At 39.2% G+C, this 22758-nt stretch overlaps 1 protein-coding gene across 8 annotated transcripts; it reads left to right on the top strand.

The window, feature by feature from the left end:
* The first annotated feature begins 1303 nt into the window (after window positions 1-1303).
* Window positions 1304-21893, top strand: SRSF11 (serine and arginine rich splicing factor 11). Of its 8 annotated transcripts, none has more exons than XM_035124122.3 (13): window positions 1304-1639; window positions 5287-5420; window positions 9605-9714; window positions 11490-11582; window positions 12932-12964; window positions 13856-13905; window positions 14858-14985; window positions 16181-16262; window positions 17006-17137; window positions 17298-17387; window positions 18192-18287; window positions 20326-20464; window positions 20582-21893. In XM_035124122.3, exons 1-13 carry the CDS (start codon window positions 1512-1514, stop codon window positions 20771-20773), a joined length of 1407 nt encoding a protein of 468 aa, XP_034980013.1. In that variant the 5' UTR covers window positions 1304-1511; the 3' UTR covers window positions 20774-21893. The 8 variants fall into 8 exon arrangements, with proteins under 8 accessions (XP_034980013.1, XP_034980012.1, XP_034980015.1 ...); XM_035124121.3 differs by having other exon boundaries at window positions 20579-21893; XM_035124124.3 differs by lacking the exon at window positions 12932-12964.
* Window positions 21894-22758: the final 865 nt, after the last annotated feature.

Genomic DNA, 22758 nt, shown 5'->3' with positions numbered 1-22758 from the left:
CCCAGAGGAAAGGTGTGACTGAGCTCCGTCAGCGCTTCAGCTGAGCCGGGACTTGCTTTTTTTATTTTAACCGGGAAGCGCAGCAAGATGGCTACTGAGCATATGTCGGCGGCTTTTCTCCCTGAAAGTATGCACGCTGAAGTCATAAATAAGAAGAAGAGCCAGTGTAGTTGGTGGACTGAGTGGCAGAACTCACTGAGCCGCCCCATCGAATGGACCTTGGGCAAAATGAAGTGTGTGTGCAAGATGCATATTTAGTACAGTACTGAATCTAGAGACGGAGGTCTCCCAATCCTAAGGTGCGGCTCCCAGGCAGGCATCGCCTCAGCTTTTTTACAAATGAAATGCTGTTTATTCCGCTCACCAGTTCCTAAGAGACTGTTTTGAGCCTGTGGAAGAGTTCTGATATACAAGTCGTGTTATAAACGAAATTCCGACTCTAGGAATAACTTTATACATGAGCAACTCAGGCTAGCATCTGACGAAGTAAGACTGTGCGGACATTGGGTTGACCATTACAGTATTTATTTACTGTATTTCCAGTTTCGATAAGCATCGGATGTTTTTTACAATCCCAGTGTGAGAAACAAAGTAATAAAAATCAATGGAGCAAAACGAGATACAAACATTGCAAAAATGATATAAACAGGTCCGACAAACAACTCAACATTTGTATTATAAGGTTAAACAAGCAAGCTACAGCAACAAAATTGCTATTGTCAATTTAACCAAACACTCAGGTAAAAAGAAACAAATCATTCAAACTGAATAAACAACCAATGGTCTAAGCAACCCCCTCTGTTCCCCCTCTCACACAAAGAGGGCCCCACTCCGTGCAAAGAGACTCTCACTCTGTGGCTTTTGAGTTAACTTAGCATGCATCTCCCCCTACCCTTAATGAATACTTAGTCCAACTTTCTGGGTGCTAAACAATCCAAGGAGCTTGTAATGCGAATGGATCCTACTGCAAATTAAACACACAGAGAGATAGAGAGAGATAAGACTTTTTCACTCCAGTTAGCGCTGCCTAAGGCAGGCAACCCTGCAGCTCACAACCCCAGCGCTAAGCCTTAGCAAATAGCGAAGCATTCGAAGCGCCTTTACCGCTTCGAAACCAAAGGCACATCCGAGGCATGCGCAACAAAGTGTTCTAAGGAACCTACACACACCCCGCAAATAATCAGCGGGAGTGGGCATGCGCAGGACGCAAGTTCGGCGTGTCTACCGGGGCTGGGCGGCTTGCTTTGCGCAGGCGCAGGACTGAAAAGGCTCTTGCGCCGAGTAGGCGCGGAGAAGGGCCGCGGAGGATTGTGGGATATTGCGGCCCAGGCTGGTTGGTGGCGAAACGATCGCTCGGCGGCGGTTACTTGCGTGCGTGACGGGACTGCAATAGCTCGACGGGAAGCGCTGAGGGACACAAGGAGGAGGCCACCGTCCGGTTCTCCAGGGTCGTGGCGACCCCCTCTCCCCTCGATGTGTTTGTAGTGACGGGGGCAGGAGGAGGTAGCGCGATGGCTTCAAGCAGCGGCACCGACGTGATCCAGGTCACCAACGTCTCCCCGAGCGCCAGCTCCGAACAGATGAGGACTCTCTTCGGCTTCCTGGGCAAGATCGAGGAGCTGCGCCTCTTCCCTCCCGAGTGAGTCCCGCGCGGACACCCCCCCCCAAAAGGACTGCTTATGGCCTCCGCAGTCGCGTCTTATACAGGCCTAGGCCGCAGGGTGGCCTAGTGGAGGCCGCGGAGCCTCGCGCTCGGCTGCTTCCGAGCGCGGCGCGCCTACCAGGCCCAGATTGGTGGGGGCGGCGGCGGGGAGGAGGAGCAGCTGGGCGCGAGGTTGCGAAGGCCGCCATTCTCAAAGCAATGGTCTCGCCTCACCATCTTGCGCTCGCGCCGGAACTATAGTTGTTACCCCCCGCCATTACACTTCCCTTCAGGGGGCGAAAGCGACGCCATTAGTCGCTTTGCGTTCCTTTTCCCAACCGCCTCTTTGAGACGTAATTTAAAACGACAAAATCCGGGGGGTTTGAAGCAGGTAGAAGAGGGTATCGTGGCGAGTACTTCGCCGTGGACCTGTAACGGTTTCTTAACTCCCAAGTTGTTTAAAAGGAAAGGAACAATGGAGTGACTTCCGCCACCACAGTTAAGCTGGCGAAATGAAGGGAAATTAATCCAGAGTGGACTTTGCTGTGTGTAAGGACCGTGCGCTCAACTTCGATCAGTTCGCATCTGTTTACGATGTGCTACCCCCCCCCGCCCGTTTGTAATTCTGCCCAAGCTCCGTGGTTTTTTTGTTTTTTTCCTAAGCCAAGTGACTGAAAATTCTGAAATCAGCCCAATCCTTCAGTTGAACATAATTTATGGAGACAGTAACACATTTATTTATTTATTAAATAAATAAATACACATGCTGCTCTTCCAGAGGAGCCCAAATTCATATTTGCACCAACAAATGTTCCCAATATCTTATATGAACTGTACTGTGAACATCCCTTGAGCTTGATAAGGGTATTTATTGTATAAAAGGCACCTTTATTTACACTTCTGGTGAGTGATTTCCCTTACTGGCATTATTTCACTGATGATTTTTGTTACCTGGTTTAGCATGGCAGTATAGTGCAAGTTGCAGTGCTACATATACACACCAGTAAGAGGTTTGTGAGACTCCAATCCCATTTTATGGTATCTACAGACCACACAGTTTAATTTTTAAAGGTAACATTCTAGACTGTTTGCAAATTTTTCAAAAAATAAGGTTATGTTGGTTATACTGGTTTGTAAATGAAACGTGGAAACAGGAGAACATTGTTAAGCCCTGCCCCCTCTAGCGCCTCCATATATTATTGCTTTAAGAGTTCTCCAGGAGTTTGAGGGCAAAGATTTGAAGTGGGGAACCTCCTCCATAAGTGCCCTGCAATGTGCAGTCCTGCTGTGACTAAACAAGGTCTGTTGTCTTGTCACCACCTGCCGCAGTTCATTTCTGTGAGCCACTTCTGTACATACCGTGTTTCTCATATTATAAGACATGTCTTATATTTATTTTTTCCTCAAAAAAACACACTATGGCTTATTTTCAAGGGATGTATTATTTTTTTCCTCCTCCTCCTGCCGCGGCCGGCATTGCTGCTGCGCCTATCACTATGTCTTATTTTCGGGGTATGGCTTATATTCCTTGAATGCTTAAAATCCTGCTATGGCTTATTTTATGGGTATGTCTTAAAATATGAGAAACAGGGTAATGTTAAGTAAATGTTCATTCTCAGCCTCATCAATTAGTGTTTTCTTTGGATTCAACTAAGGCTGCAATCCTATATTTTCACTTACCTGAGAGCTAGTGAACTCAGTGGGGCTTACTTTAAGTAGATATTAAAGGATTATTTTGTAGGACTGGAATATATGTACACTTGTGAGGAAGTACAGTATATTTTAGAAAGAGGCAGTAGAATGTGTTTTTTCTGAAAAATGTAATAATACTCTAAATTGTTTGAGATCTTGATTTGGCATGTTTGAGTTACAGTTAGTAAATACAACTTTTTAAAAGTATGGATTGTTTCGTTTCCAAGGCTGCATCAGCAGGGTTGTGTCTGGTATCCCCCAACCCTGGAGGGGTGATTAGGTTCTATTGCATGCATGGAAGTCCCTTGCTTCAGCAGAGCTGTGTTGGATCTGGCCCTAGGTCACATTAATCTTACATGCTGAATAATCTGTTAGGGAAACATTAAGCAAAATGCAGTTACTGTATGCTGCAATCCTGTGCACACTTATTAGGGAGTAAGAACCATTAGCTAGAATGGAATTTACAGTGCTTCAAAATAAGCAAGTACAAGATCAAACACATTCAAAATTTTACTTGGAGATTGTTTTTATTGGATTCAATTACTGTACTCATAAATGTTTTAGGATAGGGCTTGGGAACTCAATAGCATGCACTTTACTTGTTTAAATGTTAAGGGAAGTAATATAGGTTGCACACTTCTCAATATTTAGGACAGCAGTATGTGCCATTGAAAATAAGTGTATGAATTTAAAACTATGAGTGGTATATAATGATATAATTATTCGTTTACTTAAAACACTACTATACCACCCTTCATCAATAATACTGGGATATTTTAACAGGATAATACAATTCAAATAAGAGCAATACAATAAAATACAATACAATCCACATTGGACCAGCCAGATCAGAGCCAGGCTCCATATTAACAGCCCACAAATGCCTGGATGAAGAGGTAGGTCTCTAGACAACATTGAAAGCCCATCAGAATTAATGCTTGTTTTATTTTTTTTTCTGGCGGGATCTGGGTGGGGAGGCGCATACTTAGAAGCTGGGCACAACAATGGAAAAAGTCTCCTTGATAGTCACAAGATGCAGTTCAGCAGACTACAGTCATACCTCGGTTTAAGTACGCCTCGGTTTGAGTATTTTCAGTTTAAGTATTCCGCGGACCCATCTGGAACGGATTAATCCACTTTCCATTACTTTCAATGGGAAAATTTGCTTCAGGTTAAGTACAGACTTCCGGAACCAATTGTGTTTGTAAACCGAGGTACCACTGTACAACACAAGTGGGAGGGCTTCATAAAAGTGCTTAGCACTCAGGCAAGTCTATGATATCCAACTCCAAATCTGTTTATATTTAATGTGCTTCTTGTGGATAGTAACCTAGAAAAAGTTCATTACAACTTTAAAATTTCCCAGTTTGATACTAGGTCCATTATTTTACTAATTAATTTCACGAAGCAGAAGGTGTATTGTTAGAAGTGAAGAAATGTTCTGCTGCATTTCATCCGGGATAAACCTCCTAGCAACCTTTGTGGGTTGAAAAATATGTTTGTTCCAAATTAGGCCAGACTCCAGAGGGCAGAGCTAGATGCATCCCGTGTAAGTCACCTATTCCTGCTTTTGAAATCTTATCTGCAATTAATTTTAGTTGGTGAAGGGAAATTGAAATGATGAATTTTCTACCTTTACCACTAGATGTCTCTTCCTCCAGAGATAAAAGTATTATGCTGCTACCCAAATGATGCCCTAGTATGGTATACACATCTATTGTGCAGCAGTGTATGACCTTATTTTGTAATAGCTTCTATTGATTATTAATTTTTTGCATATAGCGACAGCCAGCAAACCACAATGGTAGTAGAGAAAACTAATAGCCATCACATCTCTTGCCTCTTGTGGCTGCTTCATTTAATGACAATGTAGTATAATATGAAAATAAAATACCATTACAACTCACTTTCAGTTTCATCTTTAATATTATTCCATTTTTTTCCCTTTCTAGTGACTCCCCTTTGCCTGTTTCTTCCCGTGTGTGTTTTGTAAAGTTCCAAGAACCTGACTCCGCAGTTGTGGCTCAACATCTGACAAATACTGTATTCGTTGACAGAGCGTTGATAGTCGTACCATATGCAGAAGGTTTGTGAATTGTTTAATGATCTATGAAGCCATAGAATAATGGTACTAAATCCTGATGTAGCTTAATAGCATGAAGTTTAGCACGTAAAACACTGAAGCTATTTATCTATTTAAAACCCTTGGTATACTGACACTGCTTGCTTTTATCCAAAAGTGAAACAATTAATTATTCAAGCAAAAGCTGGAACTTGCCTGTCCGTCTTTGCAAAGGCATTTAGAATATTGATATGTTTAAGCAGCATTATTTGAACTTTTGTTTCATCAGGCCCCTTCAAGATAAGCAGTCTTTTAAAACTGATACATTTAAACAAGATAACTTGCATTAAGTAACTTGGCATGTGTTGCCATATGATTCATTCTCATAGAGAGTGAGTGGAAATGTGCTGCCAGTTACAAGGCAAAGTTCTGTTTACCGTAGTTGACAATAATAATAAAAAAATACCCTCAGTACAAATTATGGTACACCAAGGGTTTGATCTCAATTAGACAGAAAATATATCCAAAGGTGCTAAATGAGCACTGGGTGTTAGATCTTATTCCGCATTTTCTTGTTCAGCCTTGCTATATTACCTAGAATTTCACTAAATAATAAACTCTTCTCTCTGTTATTTGTGTGTGTGATTTTTGTAGTGGAGAAGGCAAATGCAAAGGCCCTTCCAGATGACTGAAACAGTGGGGTCCTCTGCAGCTACAGGGGATTCTAGACATTAACTAAAGGCCAGCAAGCACTCAAGTCCCCAAGTGTTTTCCTGGTGTAATCACTTGTTAACAACATTTTTTTCTCTTCTTTTTCTTACATTTTTAGGGTATTACAGTAATTTGAAAACAATGAGCAGGGTTTGGGAACATAATTCAGTAATTCAGTACCAAGAAGACCGCTCTTCTAACGAGTTCTATTAAACTTCTGTAGATTTCATCACAACTATTTCAAAGGCACCATTAATCGATAAACTAGTTAAATTGATTGATTGCAGTAAAATATGTGTAGTCTTGCACTTAATTCCTGCACTCACAGGCAGTTGGATCTCATGGAGGTCAGTGGGATTTAAGCAGCCTAACTATGCAAGATTGTAGTGCAAGTCTTACCATTACCTGTTTTTATAAAAAATATGTTTACACATTAACAAGGCAGAGGAATATGCAGGGTGCAGACCTGCCAAAGACCTAGTTGTAGGATATTCCTCACTGAAGCTATAAGTATTGTAAGCAACTTTTAATCCTGATCAGTTTTAAATTTCAGAGTAGAATATTTTTAGACTGTAATTGCTTCTGCTTTAGTTTGGACAAAATAACAATTGAGATATAATTGTTCTTGCATGAACATCTACATATCAGGGCCAAACTAGATATGACAGTCTTTATGTTTAAACATAGACTTTCCCCAGTCACATAGAAAGAGCAGTTTGGAAGTTGATGTAGACAGTTAAAGAACTGAAGTGCACAGAATCCTTCCTGTGCCTGCAGCTTAACTTCCTTGCAATCTGTCCCTCTGTGTTTTTATCCTTATCTGAGCTCTGATGCTGAAAATTGCTCAATGTTTGCAGAAAGGGGCTGTGGGGAGGTAAGAGCAGGTTGGGGTAGGTTTCAGGGGCTCTCGCAGTTTTGCTTTTACTATTAAAAATGGACCCGGACACCCTTTTTATGTGATTGGGGGAGGACTGCTGCACTCATATCTAGTTTGGCTCTAATAGCAGCAGTCCTGCCCTGTCAATTTTGTTAAGACCTAATTTGGCTCCTACAGAATCACCATGTTTTAAGCGTTTTATATTTTTATCTTTGAAAATACAATGTTCATTGTGCTAGAAAGATAAATCTGGCACTAAGAAATCAGCCAAATATATCACTTGAGAATCTCCTGAAATTTGTTTGATGTAACTTAAGTAGCTTTTATTGTCAGGGCCTCAATTTGGTGTTGTAAGATATGTGTGCAGCTGTGTAGTTTGTGCGAGAACTATAATTGTGGACACAGTACTGTATAAGAATACTAGGTTTTTTTCTCCTGTGAACTTGAACTACTTTGTTCTTGCAATTCTTCCATGTCTATGGAAGCAAACAAACTACTCATCAGCAAGAACACCATTTCTGCTAGGTACTTAAGCATCATTCAGTGAGGTATTTCAAATTGAGTGGGACTGTTCATATGCATTGAACCACATGCTTAAGTACTCTGCTGAATTTAGATCTTGATTTTTAACTAGTGGTGATGGGTTTAACATTACCTAACTGGAAGTATTAAAATACTGCATTGTGCTAATCACAGCTCCCTGTATCACTTACATTCCTGTTCTTTGTGTGTTCCTATATCTTGGTGTTGGCTATTGCTTTGTGTTCTAGACTTACACAAAGTTCACGGTAAGGCATAGTACTATAAACTTCACTATGAAATTCAAGGATTTGGAAGGAACTCAGGTATTAACAGTGCCTTTGGGTGGGGTTGTGTAGGTTCTTTGGTTAATGTTTGTTTATTTTGTCTGTTTCTTTTTCTTCATTTCTACACATTCATGCAGTATTTCATGGTTCTAACAAAGCAGCAGTAAAAAACACTTGACGCATGAAAATTAACTGGTGAGGGGCCTCATTGCTTTTTTTAAAATTGTAGTTTTATTTCTGAATAACTTTTTTCCTAAAAATGAGAGGATCAGATGCATGACTACTTAATGGATGCAGATCTTCTATGAGGTGTCTCAGGATAAGAGGATTTTTAGTTAGATGCCAGAAATGTTATACTTGCACTATTTGTGTGTAAACATAAATAATATCCTCTGAGACATAATTTTGCATGCAAAATTATCCCATAATCTCTATAGATAATGTTTATATTGATGCATTAATGCCCTGTATCTAAATGACCTTCCCCCCTTTTCCCACCATAACTTTTGGTATTGAAATTATGACAGCTCAGTGACTGAAGAAAGATAACAGTGCTGTGTATTATACATTTGTTTATATTATCGGCACTTCTCAGTATAGGTGGAAGGAACCATTACCTTTATTTAACAGTGGTTTTTCTTTTTTGTTGTTGTGTTTTACAGTTCTTTTCCCTGGTTCAGCCTGAACTATATACCAGGCCCTGCTGAAAATACCACCCAACAGTTTTCTTCTGCAGCTTATCCAGTTTCTCTTAAGTGCCCTGTACATATTGTATGTTTTATGATGAGATGCAGTCTTTTTAATATGTATTTCAGAAACGCTACTGGTATTTGCAAATATATAGTACAGTTGTCTTATTGAACTCTCACATTGGGGGCTTGGGCACATTAACAGATTAAGCCATACGTATAGGGCTTTTGCTGTTGGATAAAATTACAACGATCAACATTACTCTTTGTCCCACATTGGACCTCTTTAGTAAGGTTATTTTCTATTCAGGTTAGGCAGTAAAACTAGTCCCTTGCAGGCTACAAGGCTGCAGAGCAGAAATTTCTTCTGAAATGGCAATATGCAGCAGCATTCTTGGTATAGTAAGCATGACAAACAGTGGAGCATGTACTTTACTGCACAGGTAAGGAATGTGCCACATTTTAGGCATTTACATAAACACATACACATGGACACATATGCAGAACCTTTATTTGAAGCTCTGTGGAGACCTTCATATCCATGTGACATGTCAGCAAAAGCCCTACATTTTTTCTTACCTTCGCTTAAGATTTACAAAATTGTATGGTAGGTGTAAAAGAAATCATAGTGAACTGTACCATATTATTAACCCCTAAATCAAACTTTTTTTGTCTTGTGTATCTTGATTTTTCTGTGTGCTTTATAGTGAAGCAGCCGACACGAGTCGTTGTTCATAAAACAGCTTTTGAAAGTTGAGAGCACACCCCTGGAGAACCGACTGTGCTTGCTTACGTTTGGTTCATGACTTAAAAATCGAGTACAGGTGATGAAATCTTGGCAGTGTTAACAAACAAGTAGTGTGTATTGTGCTATTTTTTTATTCTAGAACTTAACCTTTTGTAGAGAAAAAGGAACAGTCAAATTTTCACACATTGAAGTTTCATTCTGGCATACAAATTAATGATAAATTATTAAGAGATCAAACATTGTATTATAGCCAACATAAGTACTTTCAGCAAACTCAGGTGGTGTTTCAGGGAGACATTTTCTGGGTGTATTTGTGTGTGTGGTTTTTTAAAAAATCAGTGATGAGTGTCTTCTAATGCAAAGCTGTCTCTCTGCAGGAGTTATTCCTGATGAGACTAAGGCTTTGTCTCTCCTGGCACCAGCTAACGCTGTGGCAGGTCTTCTGCCGGGGGGTGGACTCCTGCCTACACCCAACCCACTTTCTCAGGTAAGTTTACGTCTTATGAGATGTATACTAGAATTTACAACTGCATATATCTGTATTTTCTGAGGTAGCACCCATTGCACCAAAACAATTAGAAAAAATGTATAACAGGATTGTGGCAGGTAAGAATTGCTTCCAGATAACCATGCCTCTCGTTTTAAAGAACTCTGGTTTGAAACTTGATACATGGTTATGCTTTGAAAGATGTCCCATTTATTCATTAAAATATAAAGTGGAAAGACATGCCAGGGGTGGGGTGAGACTTGCAGTTTTTGTAGTTGCAGAAGTGACTTTTGCAGTATTCTGGAGTGCCCCCACTTCTTATATAACAGTACTGCTTCATGAGCAGTTAGTTGAGAGGATTAGCTGGCTGCCTAACAACTGCATCAACTTGTAGGTTGAAGAAAGACAGTTTTCAGGCAGGCAAAAAGAACTGGCATGCAATGTGATACTGGTAATGCTATTCTTATTTCTTACACAGTTTCCACAATACATTCACTGGACTAGGACAGTACTGTGGAGGCTGGAGTTAATGAAAAAAAGCTCTCTACTGTACTTCAGAAGTCCCAGTAGAGGAGTATTCTAAAAGCTAACTCTAGAGATTTTCATCAAAACTGTACAGAAGAAACCTCTGCTGTAGGTTTCAGAAAACTGTTTTCTTGGGGCTTCCGAGGGTCAATCTAATCCTGCCCATGTTTTCTTGGATAAAACCCCTAAAATAGGTCTGTAGTCAATAAGTTTAGCAGCGCTAGATCCTGTCCATAATGCGATCTTGTTAAAAGTGTACAAGTAGTTTTAGTAGCAAGGCTGGCATTGAGCCTAGGCTTGACTCTGCGCCAAATGTTAGTACGTCTTGTTGCAGGCTAGAATGCCACAGAACCCAGCAACTTAAATCACAGCTGCCTCTTAAACTTATTTTAAACTTGTAGCGTGCTGTTGGTTAGACATCCATGAACTAGGACTGTCACCTTATTAAGTGATTAAATTTTCTTTAATTGTGCATGTTGCTGTTAGCTAATCAATTGATTAAATCTGCACCTGCATAGATCAGTAGTTCTTAAGAAGCAGAGCATGTTTTCTGGATCAGGTTACTTGGAAGTAAGTCTCAATGATACAGACAATTAGTCTGCTTGAAAGTGCACATTGTGACAGCTTGCCTTGGGGGCAGGGTGGTTTACTCGTCCTCTTTCCTTTCAAAGACAACAATTTTAACAGGTGAGGTGAAGACTAGAAATTGCACCAGTGCACAAGAATTATATGAGTCACATGCATGCATCTTTCCTCCTATCACCTGCATAATGGAATGGAGGGAAATGTCAGAACATTAATTTATAAAGTCAATCAGGGACTTAACTAATTTGAAAATCGTAAATCAATTAATTGGATTAATTAATCAAACTTTGCATTCCTAACTTGGACACACATGCTAGATAGCAGGGAGTGATAGTATTTTTGCTTTGCAGAAAGCTCAGATTCAGTCCCCCGAATCATTCAGGTAGCAGATAACAGGAAATATTTTTTCTTATGCTGGAGACCTGCTAGGGTTTAGCGTAGAAAATGCTAGGTTAGAATTATAGTAGTCTTACACCTGTAGAGTAAGTTAGCTTCCTATATTGCTTCATATTAATGTGCTGCAAGTCATTTTACAGCAGTACTTGAACGTTATGCAGAACTGTTCGAAACTATTCCTTGCCATGTGCAGATGGTGGAAGCTGTTTTCTTGATTGTACATTCTGGTATAATATGCTGTCTACTTCTATTGATTCTCTTTATTATAGATTGGTGCTGTTCCCTTGGCTGCTTTAGGAGCTCCAACTCTTGACCCAACCCTGGCTGCTCTAGGTCTTCCTGGAGCAAATTTAAACTCGCAGGTATATTGCTTGTGCTACATTCACATACACTTAAGTTTATTTTTAATTTGTGAATTTAACAAGGGGGGAGGAAAAAATAAAAGAATTATAAGCATAATGTTTTGAAAATGAAAAATATTATTAACGTATACAATTTTCAGTGCACCTTAAGGGTACAGTAGCCATCAGTACAGCCATCTTGTGTCAATAATCCAAATAGGTATCCAACGAAATTGGTGTCTGTAAGGTATATATAGCCAGGGCAGCGAGGTCCTCAGACCATTGCATGCAGATAGCAGGTGTTTATCCTTTAAGGCTTGCTGTATAAGTCTTTCAGCAACTAAGGGCTCGCAGTATCCATTTTTGGTTGTGCCTTTAATTTCTGTACTGTGGGAATATAATTTCAAAGTACATGAGCATCTGCAAATATAAAGTATTTTGCTACTACAAAATTAATATGGACAGCAACTTCAGACCACTGGAGAAGTTCATACCATATGTCTCAATGAGGTATGTTCAGCATTACACCTCCAACCAGCTATATCTGTAATAGACTGTGCCTTCTTTTACAGATGTTGTGGAGTGCAGCATACCTGGAATATTAATTTTTGCTGGATCAATCTTGATTTCAAATCTAAAGAAACATTCCATATTGATTTTGAAGCATTTTTTATTTGTTTAGGCTCCACTATATACTGCTTTGGACACTATATACTGCTTTGATTGAGAATTTAATGAAACTGATACTTAACAAAGAACATTCAGTAATGAGTTATGATTTTACATCAAACATTACACCTCCAGGATAAAAATTACAATAATTATTCCATTATTTTTGTAAATTTGTAGCTATCTCCCCAAGCCCCATTTGTTTAGAGGCTCCATGGAATTTACATTTGTTTAATCCTGCAGAGTTCAAACTGTGCTTTTTAACATCATGAAAATGCAAGTTTTGAGATACAGTGTCATTGATACGCTATCAATGTATCCAACACTATTCCTCCATTTCATATAATTCAGATGAAGCAGTTGATTTGTTAAATCTTTATCTCAGTCCAGTAATGGATCAGGGCCTATAAAGCTCAATCTGGACAAAACATTTGCTGAAACTTTGGTCTTGATGTTCATATTACCCATTTGATATATAAAACACAGGGTAGCACTACCCACTGGCAGAGCTTCTTCTTGTATATATTTTATTTTGCTTTAAAAGATTTATTTCATTGAAATTTTCTTAAATAAATGAAATGGATTGTGTGTTTAAAATCATATTCATGTGGCCTGTTCTCAAAGCCAAAGTTTTGCAACAGTTAGTTATTGTTACTACATCGGCATATTCTGTATTATGAACTCTTACTCATTCTCTTTAGGGGTTGTCTCTACTCAAACAGGGCATCACGCAGGCAAGCTCTATATTTATATCTATGGTCAATTGACCCCCACTATCCTATTTCCTAGTGTGGCTAGATTTGATTAGATTTGCTTACCATTAAAATTTTGCAGATGAAAATTGCTGGAATCTTTAGAGTCTCATACCTATCTATTATAAAGGTTATGTAGAAAACTTGTAATCCAGAGCAAAATTTCTAAAGTGTGAGTCTCGGTAAACTCAGTGCAGCTGACTTAACACTAAACACATTAGGATTATGTTGCATTGGCTAACTTTAAAAGCCCATAGTTATCCACCATTGGAGTTCACACTTGGAGACTAGCTAGATAAGAACTTTTGACCCGTATTCAAGCTTAATATATAATTTAGCTTGTAAAATAAAACCATAGGCACAATTGAGAATTAAATGTGCATTGCAACTTTAAAATCTAACATTACTGACAAGAACCAAATCTTTCAATTAAAGTACCATTAATGGTTCCAAACAATTGCTACAAACATAGCAGAAGTTTAGCCTCACTGTTTTCACTCAGCAGCTTAACTGTTAAACACTTGGCATTTTAAACAAACAGTAAAATAAAGACCAGTTCTTCAGCAAACTGGACGCTCTCAATCAATGCAGTTGAGAATTAAGTGCTGACATTGACCACTACAGGTCAGAAAGAAAATTGCTGTTCTTTGCCTGGAACAATGTGACCCTATCAGAGAACATTAGGTGACTACTTTCATGAGATAGAGATTATTTATTTATTTATTTATTTATTGCATATTTGCTTCTTTAATCTGCAAATGTCTGCTCATTTGGGTTAGATTTAGGGGCTGTTTGGCTATTCTTTCCTTCCCTTCTGCAAATTTTCAACTTCTTTCAATGTTAAAAGCAATTTTTGATTAATTTTCTTTACAGTCTCTTGCAGCAGATCAACTACTAAAGCTTATGAGCACAGTGGATCCAAAGTAAGTTTGAATTTTGATGTTTAAACTGTATCATGTTATAAATTTATAGGACACTTCATAAGCTTAAAGCCATTGAAGCAGTGTAAAAGATAAAAAGAGAGTAAAACAAACCTGGAGAATGGCAGTGCATGCACATCATGATAAACCATACTTAATGGTTTACTGTGTACATATGATTTTTCCCTCTGCTTCTCCCACAGTCTGAGTAGGAGCAGCAAACCATAATCCCTGGTTTAGCATTGCATCCAAATAAAGGATCATGGTTTATTTGGGTGAAGCAAACCATGATTCTCAGTTCAGATGTAGCACTAAGACAGGGGTCACGCTTTGCTGTTCCACTCACACTACAGGAGAGAGGAGCAAATTGGGAGCTATCTTGGCATTCATGATAAACCATTAACTATGGGGCAGTGTAATCCATGCTCATAGGAAACTCAGGTCAGTTTTATTGTGGAAACCAACATCTTTTATTACAGAGGAAGCAACATTTTTTAATGCTGTTGTGTCTCCAAGGCCTATTACGTTGCCAGATTTCTTAACTTGTCTTTTTGCTTTTAATGGTTATATTGAAGTTTTGATTTTGTATTTTTGGTCAATTGAGTTGAATATATGTACTAGCTACCTATTAATCCAGTTTCGGATAAACAGAGATGGGGAGCAGGACCACTCTATTGGTTCTACTAAGATGCTTCTCTTCCTTTGTTTTTTTTTTCTCTCCCGCCACGATTTTAATCCCAACTGCATACAAACTTTGAAACTTTTAGAGTTGGTCCCCATGTTTGATTGAGCCATCAATCAAATGTTTTCTTACCATCACTTTTTCCTTTTGTGTTGTGTCTGTCATAAGCCTATGGGTGGGGACTCCTGTTTTATTAATCATCTGTCAGTTTCTTTGTTATCATTTTCAGAAGAAGAAGGGAGTAAAAATAAATGATATATTTTTGGTTTCTAGGCTGAACCATGTAGCTGCAGGTCTTGTTTCACCAAGTCTGAAAACAGATACCTCCAGTAAAGAAATAGAAGAAGCCATGAAACGAGTACGAGAAGCACAATCCCTGATTTCTGCTGCTATAGAGCCAGGTAAACTGATCTTGACTAACTATCTTATATTACAAAAACTACTTGTTAGAATGCCAATGACATCAAATTATGCAGGATGGTAAAAATGGGGGCATGGGACTGAGAAGCGCTCTAAGAGATCTATCCAATGTCAGTGAGTGGGCAATGAATTGCCAAATGCTGTTCAGTGGAAGAAAGTATAAAGTGAGCCGAATTGGTGCTATCTTTGTCCATACGCTGATGGGTTCTGAACTGGCAATGGCTGACCTGAAAAGATAGTATGTAATTGTGGTGAGTAGCTCCATGAAATGGATCAACTCAGCATGCAACAGTTGGGAAAGGTAAATTCTCTGTTAGGAATAGTTAGGGAAGTGTTTAGAAAAAGAAACTGCAGAAACCATAATGATTTCATACATCTGTGGTGTGACCACACTTGGAAGACTGTGCAGCCCTAGTCTCAAAAGATATAGAGCAGAAAACCATGATGCCTATCAAAATGGGCAGTTCTACAAAGAAATATGATGTATGGAGCTATCTGGTTTAGGAAAAACGGTGAATAAGGAAGAATGTGATAGAGGTTATAACATTTCTGCATGAAGTACAGTTTTTCTTCTTCATTGTGGGGTCATCCAGCAAAACTGACTGCTGGGAGATTCAGGAGTGACAAAAGGCGGTACTTCACACGTGATGGCTAGCTACTAACAGAGGGCTTTAAAGGGCAAATAGATAAATTCATGGAGGATAAGGATATCAGTGGCTACTTCCTAGATCAGCAGCAGTATGCTCCTGAAAATACCACTTGCTAAGTAACAACACCAAGAAGCCTTTTGTTCACATGCCCTGCTTGTGGCTTCTCATAGGAAGCAAATAGACTTCTGCAGAAGATTGGATCCTGCGCTAAATAAACATTTGATGTGATCCAGCAGGGCAGCTGTTAAGATCTTCTCAGCATTGAACAAAACTTTGGCCTCATAGATTTTAGCACTTTGGCTTTTAAAAAAATCTTTTGAATGTTCCTCATCTCTTAATGAATGTAAACTTGCAATGGTTGTGTTAAAGAATTCAGATGTAGGAATTGATGGTTTTTCTCTCGGGTAAAAAACACACATTCACTTTCAGCTTTTTGTACAGAGTGCCCCAGAAGGTGGGCAGCCAAACCATTTGGTAGATGTCATGATAATGTAAGGATTCCAAGTTTTAAATATTTTAATTCCAGATAAAAAAGATGACAAGAGAAGGCATTCAAGATCCAGATCACGTTCAAGAAGGAGGAGAACTCCATCTTCTTCTAGACACAGGTAAAATTTAAAAAAAATACCTTCCAGCAGCACCTTAGAGACCAACTAAGTTTGTCATTGGTATGAGCTTTTGTGTGCATACACACTTCTCTAAGGTGCTGCTGGAAGGATTTTTTTTTAATTTTGTTTCAACTACGTCAGACCAATACAGCTACCTACCTGTAGGTAAAATTTAGTGAGATGGCATCATTGACAGTCCAAAATCAAAGTGCTTAAGGCAGGCATAGGCAACCTTGGCTCTCCAGATGTTTTGGAACTACCCATGATCCCTGACCACTGGCCCTGTTAGCTAGGGATCATGGGAGTTGTAGTTCCAAAACATCTGGAGAGCCAAGGTTGCCTATGCCTGCTTTAGGGTATTTCTCTTGTTATGCTCCTTTATAAATATATGACAATAGAAAAGTTTTGTGTATCTAGGATTTGAAAGTGAATAAAAGGGCAAACTTTTTCCAAGTTGTGGGTGAAATTATGTTGCACAGAACATGTTCTCAAACACTGATTATATCCTTGGTTCAACATATTAAGCTGTATTTGTTGAATATTAAAACTAACATTTTACGATAGTTGGTGCTGGAAAGAGTTGCATCAAAAGATGGGCACAATTATTGTGAAAGTAACTTTTGTAACTTAAGGTCAACTTCATTGAGATAAATTGAGAACTTGGTTATGGGACAGCTCAATCACAGTAAGTTTGTACAGTACAATACAGTAAGATGAATATTAAATATTGTTCTGTTCAATAGACGGTCAAGAAGCCGATCAAGGAGACGATCTCACTCAAAATCAAGAAGCAGGAGACGATCTAAAAGTCCTCGGCGACGGAGGTCGCATTCCAGAGAGCGTGTTAGAAGGTCTCGGAGCACATCCAAACCCAGGTAATCCCTAGAAACTTAGTACATCCTTCAATACAAAAAGTATCAGAATTACAGTCTTGGCTATTAGAAAGTCAGAGCTATAGCTACAGGAGTTTGATAAATACATTATGCAAGGACAGTGAGAGAGCTAATCTGCTTTCTTATCTAATTGGTTTTTTAGAGACAAAAAGAAAGAAGAGAAAGAGAAGAAACGGTCTAAAACTCCACCAAAGAGTTACAGCACAGCCAGACGATCCAGAAGCACAAGCAGGTGCCGTATAATCTTTAATCTTGTATTTACTTTGCAAAAGTAATTGTGCATATCCTGATGCATCGGACTGACCAAAAGAGGGTTATATATTATCAAAGAAAAGCATTTTCTTTGAACTACAGGGCTTCACATTACAAAGATGATGTAAAACAAACTTAATGAGTTCATTTATGTAAGTTTTTCCTGTTTTGAGAGCCAGCAGACCCATTTCATGCAGGCATCTTGCAGTCTGAACTGTAGGTAGGCAGGTTGCTCTTTCCTATACACATAGTCCCCTTTTACTTTACATTTCTAAGAAGTAACAAAACCATAGGGTTCTGTCTGACACTGTGTGAACAGAAAGCAAGCTGATGTGAGAGACCTTTACCTTCCCTTCCTCACCCCATACCTTCTCCCCGAAAAGCCCGTCCAAAGGTCAGCTGTCCTCCAAAACCCAACCAAGGAAGGCAATAGTTAATTCTTTATTGACAAAAGCTTGCACTTACATCAGCTCCTAAGGTGCACCAGAACATACAAACGCTTCTAGTGTTTACGTAGCTGGCATTAACTTTCCCATGTTTGTGCCCCAGTGGAACAGTTGAAGCAACAATGGGACCATGCGCCCTCCCCCCAGGCTTATGTATCCTCATTTGACAGAGTACGCACATGCAACCTGAGACTTCTCTTGCACAGAAGTTGTTGCTGCACCTCCCTCTTCAAGAGTTCTGCATAGACAACATGGGTATGATGGGAATGTTAAAGTGACACTAAAAAACAATGGAGATGTTTATTTGAAGGCATCTTGACTTCTGTTATTAATTACAGAGAAAGACGGCGCAGAAGAAGCAGAAGTGGATCTAGGTCACCTAAAAAGCCCAGGTCTCCCAAGAGGAAGCCGTCCAGGTCTCCTTCACCAAAAAGGTTGGTTTGTTTAACAGATCCATAAACTCTGGGTTTCTGCTTTGGGAAGGACACAGTGAGAAGGCAGCTGTCTCATTGTTGCAGTTCCTCTTGCAAGGAAATCCTTGGAGCATGTTATTTTGTTAATAAGTGTACTTAAATTACCATGACTGTGGCCATTAGAGCAAATAATGGCATATACTGGGATATGTTAAAAGGATTATAGCTTTTATTATGTTATTTTTATAAATGTTCTTCGATAACATGTCAAAAATGATGACCATATAAGTTGTAGAATTTCCTCTTTTTTTATATCGACACATCTTGATTTATTTAGTGTCTCCATTGTTGTCCTGCTTTATGGTTAATTAGCGGCTAGTGCCTGATGCTGCCAGTCATTTTTTTTAGGAACAAAAAATACTGTGTTTTTGAAAGGAACAGTGTAGTTTGTGAGTTGGACCTATCACACCCAAAATTGGGTGAAATAATTTCTTAGGCGCCATCTTGATTCAGAATGGCGCCCAGAACCCTTGTGGTGATTCTGGTAATGGTATTTTGAGAGGTGGCCGAAGCTATGTCAAAATGGCCAAAGTCACATTAAAGTGATGTTTCAGTCCACCACCTTGATTCACAATGGGGCCAAGTAGCAATGAAGTCTGCTATCCCGCCGAAGCAACCCTCATGCTAAGTTTGGTGATATTGCGAGAAGCAACCAAACCTGTGCCAAAAATTGAAGAAGTCGTACAAAGTGACATTTCTCTCTGCTGACTTGATTTAAAATGTCAGCCAGCATCCAAACATTTGCAGTACAAAGATTACTACCCCCACTTTAGTTACAGGTAGGTAGCCGTGTTGGTCTGAGTCGAAGCCATGCGGGTGCCCATGGCTGTGCCGCTGATCTGGAGGAACAGGTCATCACCAAATTTGAAGTGGTTGTGGGTAAGGACAAAGTGGCATTTCCTACAGACAGCCACCCAATCTTAAACAACTCCTCACCCACAATAATACAACCACCAGACTTAACATGGACACTGGTACCAGAGCCTGCAATAAACCCAGATGCCAACTTTGCTGCCACATACACCCGGACAACATCATTACTGGCCCCAACAACATCCAACATACCATCTCAGGACTATTTAATTGCTCATCTTCTAACATTGTGTATGCCATCAAATGCCAACGGTGCCCTTCAGCTCTCTATATTGGACAAACAGGCCAAACCCTACGCCAAAGGATAAATGGACATAAATCTGACACCAGGAACCATAAGACTGAAAAACCAGTAGGAGAACACTTCAATCTCCCAGGACATTCTATACAAGATCTCAAAGCAGCTGTTTTATTACAGAGAAATTTCAGGAACAGACTGGAAAGAGAAGTTGCTGAACTGGAAATCATTACCAAGCTTAAAACCATAGAAGCACCTGGGATGAATAGAGACATCGGATTCTTATCTCATTATGCATGATCAAGCTTAGTTGGTCTTTAAACTTAGTTGGTCTTTAAGGTGCTACTGAAGGAATTTTTTTATTTTACCCCCACTTTGTGAACCCTAGTGCCATGTTTGGCGATGATATCTCAAGAGGCAACGGCACTTACGGTATAGAGACCAGACGGACAGACAAATCCCTTTCCAAAACATATAATAGTTTAAAATTCTCAGCGGAGAAGGTATTTTAAAAACTAAAATCAGATTGATAGGCAGGCTTGTTACATTCATTTTAGTGCTTGTAGCCAATACGGTTGATATTTTTGTGTGAATAATTTTATATACTTCTAAGGAGAGTGGAATTGTTTGGATGGTTTTCAGTAAACTAGCTTTTATAGAATTATAGGCAAGAGTAAATTTCTTTAGCTCGAATCTGAATATTAACAACAGATCAGTCCAGCAAAAATCTCATCCCTCGGCAGAACCAGTTTTGTACAGCTTGCCATAACCATACCTTATGTTCAAATTTGGCTTCTGGCTACTTGAAGGGGGGGGAGTAGAACTGAAATATTTCACTGATCCTATAAAATGCCTATATTTCTCAGTTTCCTGAATTATCTTCCGTAGGCACAAAAAAGAGAAGAAAAAGGATAAAGACAAGGAGAGAACCAGGGATGAACGCGAGAGGTCAACAAGCAAGAAGAAAAAGAGTAAAGACAAAGAGAAGGATCGAGAGAGAAAGTCAGAGAGTGACAAGGATGTCAAAGTATGCTTTAAAAATCTATTTTGTCTGTTTGTGCGATGCCCTACTTAATCCTAGAATCCCAAGAGCCTTTAAGCAAGTCTTACATATTTTGCTTTGTGTTTTATCTTGGCAAAGCAGGTCACAAGGGATTATGATGAAGAAGAACAAGGCTATGATAGTGAAAAAGAGAAAAAGGAGGAGAAGGCAGCAGATTCTACTTCCCCAAAACATAGGGAGTCACCAGCCGAAAAAGGGAGCGGAGATACAACAAGGGAGTCCAAAGTCAATGGGGATGATCATCATGAAGAGGATATGGATATGAGTGACTGAATATTGCCTTGGCAGTGAAAACAGTTGCCGACATGCATCAGTGTCATTCCTGTGTGATTCCTTTATGCTGTACTTGTTTAACCTTTTAAGCTAGATGTACACAGCTGTAACTATAACTGGTTGTAAAGCTCCTGATATTAAATAATTACATCAAAAGCTTTAGAGAAAGTGATGTCTGGGTTTCCATTCTTGTTATTGGCCAAACTGAATTGAGTAGCCCAGCAGTTCTTATTAAACTTGGTGCTGCTTTTTTCATTTTTGAGCAAAAAGCTGCATGCATCTTTGGCAGGCATGGATTGTTTGTGTTGTATGATCTTTTTAGTAAACCAGCTCACCTACAATAGTGTTTCTAGACTTTGATTCATTTGCGGTAATAGAGCAAAATAGGGAATGCACTGGCTGCATGTTAACTGTGGCAAGAACATCCTCATCTCCTACAACATGGTGGATCTACTAAGGGTCTTAAATGTAGACAAAGAAACTAACATTAGCTTCATCTGGAAACAAACGTTCTGATAGAGATAGATAACCTTTTTAGCCTTGTGGCTAAATCTTTTTGTTGTGGATTTGTTTGGCTTTGACAAGGTTGAAATGCACTAGCCTTTTTTGATGCCCAATGTGAGGTGAACTTCGAGTTTAAATCCTTCTCAGGTGGAGTGTTTGTTTTTTGACAACTTTGACTTCTTGAGATAGTAATGCAAAACTTCTGTAAGACAGGAGGGAGTGAACCTTGTAGTTAGTTCTTCATAACCTGCGTTTATTTCATTTTGTTTGTATGTGTAAAAACCCTGCAAAAAAGGATAGTGCATTTAAAAAAATTGAACTTCATGATAATTTTAAAACATGATGATTTTAAAACAAGTCTACTTGATAATGTACTTGATCGCAAGTTGTATAAACTAATACATTTGTGTTACAGTCACTGAAGTAGTAACCTTTTGCACACAGTGATTTCCTGTTATTATGCAAAGTAGTTGGGCAACCTCTCTTAGTTCTGGACGTTTTTGGAGCATTTACTTTTGTGCTGGTAAAAACAAAAGTAGGCTACAGTCTGTGCCATGTTGATGTACAGTTTCTGAAATTGTTTTACAAGACTTTGATAATAAAACCCTTAAATATACACTTGCATTTGTACTACAGTGTACATGTATCTATTTATGCTATTGACTTGTATGGCATTACCTCACTTGTCTCCTATTCACATTTCAATTTAGGACCAGGCATAAGCTGATGCATAACTCTGCTTCCAGGTATTTCCCACATTTCTTTGGGAATGGGAGAACAAAAAAAGTGTTATAATAGCAAGCCCTTAAAAGAGAAAATATACAATGTAGTCTAAAGCTTTCGTTCTCACTGGAATGTCCCTGACCTGTATTTTTATTTTTAAAAAGTGGGAAGATAAGGTAACATCCAAGTGTCATTCATTCTGAATGCCAATCTGTCAAAAGAAAACTTGCTCTAATAACCAATTAAGACTGATAGAAGTTACATGTTAGTAACCGTATCGGGTGGGTAACCTGTGGCCCTCTAAATCAGGCATCCCCAAACTGCGCCCCTCCAGATGTTTTGGCCTACAACTCCCATTGATCGCTAGCTAACAAGACCAGTGGTTGGGGAAGATGGGAATTGTAGTCCAAAACATCTGGAGGGCCGCAGTTTGGGGATGTCTGCTCTGAATGCTGTTACACTCTCATCAACTCTCAGTAGTATGGCTGGTGGTTAGGATGATGGAAATTGTAGTCCAGCATCATGTGGAGAGTCACAGGTTAGCCATGCCTGACCTACATTATTTTTTTGAATTTTATAAATTTAACACAAGTAGCATATGAAAATGACATTTTTCCACAGGTGTTTTACAGTGAAAATTGCTATTTAGAATAACTTCTTAGAATTTATGGATATGTAACTTTCTAAATAACTGTGAGGTATTTTCTCAATATAGTGAAGTATATAAAGAATGTCTCCCAGCCTTTTTTTTTCTAGAA

This window comes from Zootoca vivipara, chromosome 7 (genome assembly GCF_965207765.1).
Source record: "Zootoca vivipara chromosome 7, rZooViv2.hap1.1, whole genome shotgun sequence".
NCBI lineage: Eukaryota > Metazoa > Chordata > Lepidosauria > Squamata > Lacertidae > Zootoca > Zootoca vivipara.
This window is presented reverse-complemented; position numbering and strand designations above follow the sequence as displayed.